Raw genomic sequence first — 5695 nt, 5'->3', positions numbered from 1 at the left:
GGGAAGTTTCTCCGGCTGAGCAGCTCCGCCGGAGCCCTAGATTGGTTCTGCCCAGGTTCCGCCTCGAGACGGTGGCGCTTTGTCCCGAAAGCTTCCTTCTCATTTTTTTCAGGTTAAAACACACCATATATCAGAACATGGGCATCGGGGGCCTCCCAGGTGGCCCACAAGGTAGGGGCGTGGGGGTAGGGCGCGCCCTCCACCCTTGTGGATGGCAGGTGGCCCCCCTCTGGTGCTTTCTTCGCCCAATATTTTTTATTAATTCGAAAATGACTCTCTGTGAAGTTTCGGGACTTTTGGAGTTGTGCAGAATAGGTCTCTAATATATTCTCCTTCATGTAAACCTTGTAGAATAAGAGAAAAAAGGCATAAGTATTGTGCTATAATGTGTAATAACAGCCCATAATGCAATAAATATCCATATACAAGAATGATGCAAAATGGACGTATCAACTCCCCCAAGCTTAGACCTCACTTGTCCTCAAGCGAAAGCCGATATCGAAAATATGTCCACACGTTTAGAGATAGAGGTGTCGATAAAATAAAATACGGACATGGGGGCATCATGATCATCTTTAGAATAGCAACATATAATGTCATATAATTTCTTATGTTAAAGTAACAATCCATTCACAAGGTAAAGTATGAATCAGAAACTTTATTGAAAACTAACAAACTATGATCTCAGGCATCAAAGCAATTGCAACTTAATATAACATCGGAAAGAGTCAATTTAAGAGCTTTTCAGCAAGTCCACATACTCAACTATCATTTAGTCTTTCATAATTGCTAACACCCACACGATACTTATGGGTTCAAAGCTTCAGTCGGACACAGAGAAAGATAGGGGCTTATAGTTTCGACTCCGAACATCTTACCTCAAGGGTAATGTCAACAATAATACTTTATGATAACCTATATCCGAGTGTATATATATATATATAGGAAAAATCCATCCTACCACCCGGTGGTAGTTACCCCACATGTCTCATATACTAGCATGTTGTACTATATATACTATTTTATTATTTTAAATATGTTCATATACTATATCTAAGATATTTCAAAACAAGTTACATGAAAAAATTGCACATGTGCCCATAGTTTTTGTTATATTTATGAAATACATACATATTTGTACATAAAAAAGAGCATACTCAAAAAATGGTACATACTACCTAAAAAATTGTATATATACTACCTAATCATTATTATATACTACATACTACACGTACATACTTTTGGTTTCGACAGATACTACATACAACATACAAAACGCAAGTGGTGGTAACTACCACTGCTTGTAGGAAACATTTGTCCTATATATATATATATAGACGGTCTATTTTGCTAATATTAGCAGAATAACTATTCTGCACACCACATCCGCACTGCACGCTGAACGCAAGTGCACGTCATTCTTTGAACCAAGTGTGCTGTAGTACTCACACGAGTGAACTTCTCGTCGACAAAAACTGCACGCGCTATTTTTTCGGTATTGTTTCCGCTCTAATTTTTTAACCGTTTATCGGAATGAGGCGTGTAATATACCGTTGAAAAGTTATGGATTAGGCACAACTTCGACATGTTGAACACTTTTCGAGATTCCACACGGTTTAAGAGCAGTTTTGAAATTGGCGCGTCCCATGACGAGTGACAGCGAGCGTTTTTTGGCGATTTCTTCTAAACCGCTCGTCGGAATGAAGCAAACGATACGCCGTTGGATAGATATCATCGAGGCGCATCTTTTTCATATATAATTTTTTCTCTAATTTGTTACGGTTTAAGAGCAGTTTCAAATTTACTAAATCGCGGAACTCTGTTTTTCAAAAAAAATCAAATTTTCGGTACTGATTTCGCTCCAGTTTTTGAACTGTTTGTCGAAACGAGGCATGTAATATACCGTTGAAAAGCTATGGAGGAGGCGCAACTTTCATATGTTGAAATGTTTTTGAGATTCCTTACGGTTTTAAGTTAATTTTGAAAATCGTGTGGCGGATGATGAGTGGCAGTTGCCGTTTTTCCTGAAATTTTTACAAACCGCTAGCCGGAATGATTCAAATGATACGCCGTTGGAAAGATATCAACGAGACGCAACTTTTTCATGTAGAACACTCTCACTAATTCTTCATGGTTTAAAAGCAATTTTGAAATTACCAAAATACGGGTATTCTGTTTTTTGCGACACCCAAATCGACGACTGAACTTCATCAGACAGAAGAACGCACTGCTAACCGCACTGCAGCAGACAGGCAAGTGAACTTCATGGTTTTATTTTGCCGGACATAAAATTTCCAAGACGAGGAAGTGGACCGCATCAATACAAAAAATGAACCGCAACACTTTCGAAAGTGAACCGCATGAGTTACTGTTGACGTTTTCATGTAACACATTTTTGGGACATCATGTTCCATTAATATGTTTGGGACTGTAGTGACGAGCCAAGTGCACTGCATTTTCTATTTTGTCTTTTTTCGGTAACGCGTCCGAACTCCAGAGTAGAGGCAAGTGTACTGCATTAGTTTCTTTTCTAAGTAATTTATTTCTTTCATTCAAAATGAACCGCTTGAGAACAATGAAACGAACCTCTACTTATTATTTTTTGCACACATACGCAGAGATTGAGCAAGTTAACTGCATATAATAGGAAGCGAGCTTCTTTGAGATGTTAATTGCACTGCATAATGCACTCATCAACTAGAAAATGGCACTTGAGTACCCCAGCAATTAACTGCACTGCATAATGCATAACCATTTTTTCTTTCTTCTGTAGGTCCCCGGTGAACTGCATGCCCATGCCCGCACGACAGCCAAACCTTCACGCACCCGAGGAGAAGAAAACCTCCAGGCACACTACAGCACCTAGGCAAGCGAACCCCATCGAGAAGTGGAGCAAACTGCACCCGCACGGGCACACGACCCTTGTCCCTGCAGTCGGCCGGGAGCAGCTCGCCGTCGAACGCCCCTGTTTGATGCCTTCCCTTCCAAGAATTGCACAAACAAAATAACAGTAATAGAAAACAAAAGAGTGTGTGCACTTGATGTGGGGCTGATAATACAGATTATCTAAGAAGAGTGTGCTTAGTCTAAACAAAACAAAAGAGTACAGTTTAGCCACGAACAAGTTGGCCAATGCTTCTCATGCCCTGCCCATGGCTCCACAAGTCCAAGGTGCTAGCAGCCTAGCAATGCATGCATGTAACCTTTATATAGGCCTGGGTTCCACATCTTTTGTGATATTTTATTTAAATCATTGATGTGGCTGTAACTGAATCCAATATCTTAAACTGAGCAACTACCTATCGTGTTCATGTTCAGTCTGAACTCCCATCCCCTTCTCAGGTGACAACACTACCCAGTCTGAAGAACTCCTTGTATTATTACCTCTTTTCCATCAGCAAGACACAATCGGTTCCATATGTTCCTAGTCTAGCTGCAGAAAACATAGGCATAAAAAAGATTTATGGCGTTAACAGAGTATGTGAGCATCAAACCTGAAAAAACTGAAGATGATAACTCAGGCAAGAAACAAAACAGGGAGATGTCCAAGGAGCGCACCGGGGACCAAGCTTCTGTTGCCATTGTTGTCGAATACAACAGCAAACTGCACGGACAACAGCACCGAGCTGCACCACTCGGATACGGGCGTGGCCTTGTACTGCTTTCCCGCGCCGCCGGAACAGCGTGCAATGAGCTAGCGAGCTGCATGTTCCGCAGACACCGGACTGCACCACTAGGACCAGGCTCTCTCGCGCGGCAGAGAGAGCATGTACCGGTGCTGATCCGGCGCCTGCACTCAGCGCGCTGCACGCACGCGCCCACCGGACTGCACGTGCTCACCGCCCGCACTGCATGGGGCAGTGCTGATCCGGCGCCGCACACAGCGCGTTGCACGCACGCGCCCACCGGACTGCACGGGGGCTGAGGTGGTGCTCCCTGCAGAAAAAGAACGGAGAAGGATGGTAGTGGGCAGATGAGGCCGCGCGCCTCGTCGGGGTGGCCCTGGATCCAAGATCTTGGGCGTCGCCGGCGGCCGTTTCGTGGTGGAGGCATGGTGGACTGAGCCACTGGAAGTGGGTGGGGTCCCCTCGGGGTCGTGGTTTGCCGCGGGATTCCAGCGAGGTCGAGCTTGATGAGTTAGCCACTGGCGGGGGAGGAGGCCATGGAGAAGGCGCGGGAAGGCAGGGGGGCTCAGATCCGTCGGTCGCCGGGGTCCAGGCGGAGGAATAGGACAGGGGAAGGGCTTGCGCTGGGGTAGGCGGGGTGGCCGGTGGCGCAGCTTATGGGCAGCCGACGGTGGATGTGGAGGTGTTGCTGGAGGCCACGGTGGCCAGTGCGTGGGGGTGCGGGAGCATAACGGGGAAGAAGGTGGGGGTGCGGGGTCCCCGGCGGGGAAGAAGGTGGGGTGGAGGCGGCGGAGAAGAAGGTGGGTGTGGGTGCCGCGGCGGGGAAGAAGGAAGAAGGTGGGGGATCGGGGGATTGGGTGCGTGTGTTTGAGGAAGGAAGAAGGTGGGGATGGGCACGGGGTCGGGTGGGTGTTAGCAGAATAAGCGTGGTTGATGTGCAGAATGAGGTCTATAGGGGTGTTATCATAATAGATCCACCCTATATAAATTCTACCATCTAGTGGTAGTTACCACTGCCTCGCTGCCATCAGATTGCATCAAGATCCAATCTCATCTTGACGGGTTATGGGTGGAGGCAAGGTGGATTTATTTGGACCCGCTTAATTAGTTTGCTGAGTCCCCGATTTTCTTGGCCTAGCCGATCGTTTTGGTCGTCTGTATATATTTAAGATTGGATCTGGAGGCATGCAATCAAAATAACCTCATCTCTCTCTCCAACTAGATCTCTACGTCCAGCGGATATTCAACAAAACGGCTAAAGGAAAAAGGTACGCAATCATTGTTCTGCTGAAGTACATGCATATACGTGAGAAGCTGATTCATTTCCTATTATGCTTTTGTTTAATCATCAGGCGGGACATGGCTCCAATGTTCTCCAGCGCCGGCCTCCGGTCATGTCCTTCCCCATCCCTGCCAACTGTAATGACGTGTTTCAAGTATGAAATTGGATCGAAAAGCAATCGTATGTATACATGATACTGATTTTTTTTCCTTTTTTCCGCTGAGTCCTGTCTTGGGCGCGCATGGATTGATGCTGCTCCTGCATTCAAGTGTTCGCCGACGGTGTCAATACCTAGGAGGCGCAGAAACTAACAGGCGACTATCGGCATGTCAGCTGCGACGAGAACAACGTACGACTGCTGCAGACGCGCAGATGCAGCCCTACTTAGTTGCGACGGCAACGACGACGAATGGCCGCATGTCCACAAGTTCAGCGGTGCAAGGGCAACATACGGCGCACGACGACGGCGCCGCTAATGATGTACGGTTGCGGAGATCATGGGAACCTCCCATTGAGATCTTCCGATGATCCATGCATGGCATCACGTCTGCATCATGTACATGCATGCCGTTAGGTGTCGTGTACTACTTCATACTGATCTGATCAGATGCATTAGCTAGATGTCTATGTAGATACACTGTTGTAAATCACGTTCACGGTACTCCTATATGTATACTCCATACATACTTCTTTTTCTTCTTCTTCTTTTGCCAGGACATACACCCTTTTTATATGCACATATACTCTATACTACTACCTACAACATACTACATACTACATACTACAT

At 45.9% G+C, this 5695-nt stretch overlaps 1 protein-coding gene across 1 annotated transcript; it reads right to left on the bottom strand.

The window, feature by feature from the left end:
- Positions 1 to 3016: 3016 nt before the first annotated feature.
- Positions 3017 to 4522, bottom strand: LOC123069956 (uncharacterized). The gene is made up of 2 exons (XM_044492951.1): positions 3559 to 4522; positions 3017 to 3433 (listed from the first exon to the last, which is right to left on the bottom strand). The coding sequence occupies exons 1-2, from the start codon at positions 4051 to 4053 to the stop codon at positions 3425 to 3427; spliced, it is 504 nt and encodes a 167-aa protein (XP_044348886.1). The 5' UTR covers positions 4054 to 4522; the 3' UTR covers positions 3017 to 3424.
- Between the last annotated feature and the right edge of the window lie 1173 nt (positions 4523 to 5695).

The sequence above is a fragment of the Triticum aestivum genome, chromosome 3B (genome assembly GCF_018294505.1).
Source record: "Triticum aestivum cultivar Chinese Spring chromosome 3B, IWGSC CS RefSeq v2.1, whole genome shotgun sequence".
In the NCBI taxonomy this organism is placed as follows: Eukaryota; Viridiplantae; Streptophyta; class Magnoliopsida; order Poales; family Poaceae; genus Triticum; species Triticum aestivum.
The sequence above is the reverse complement of the archived record's forward strand: the minus strand, read 5'-3'. Positions and strand labels throughout refer to the sequence as shown.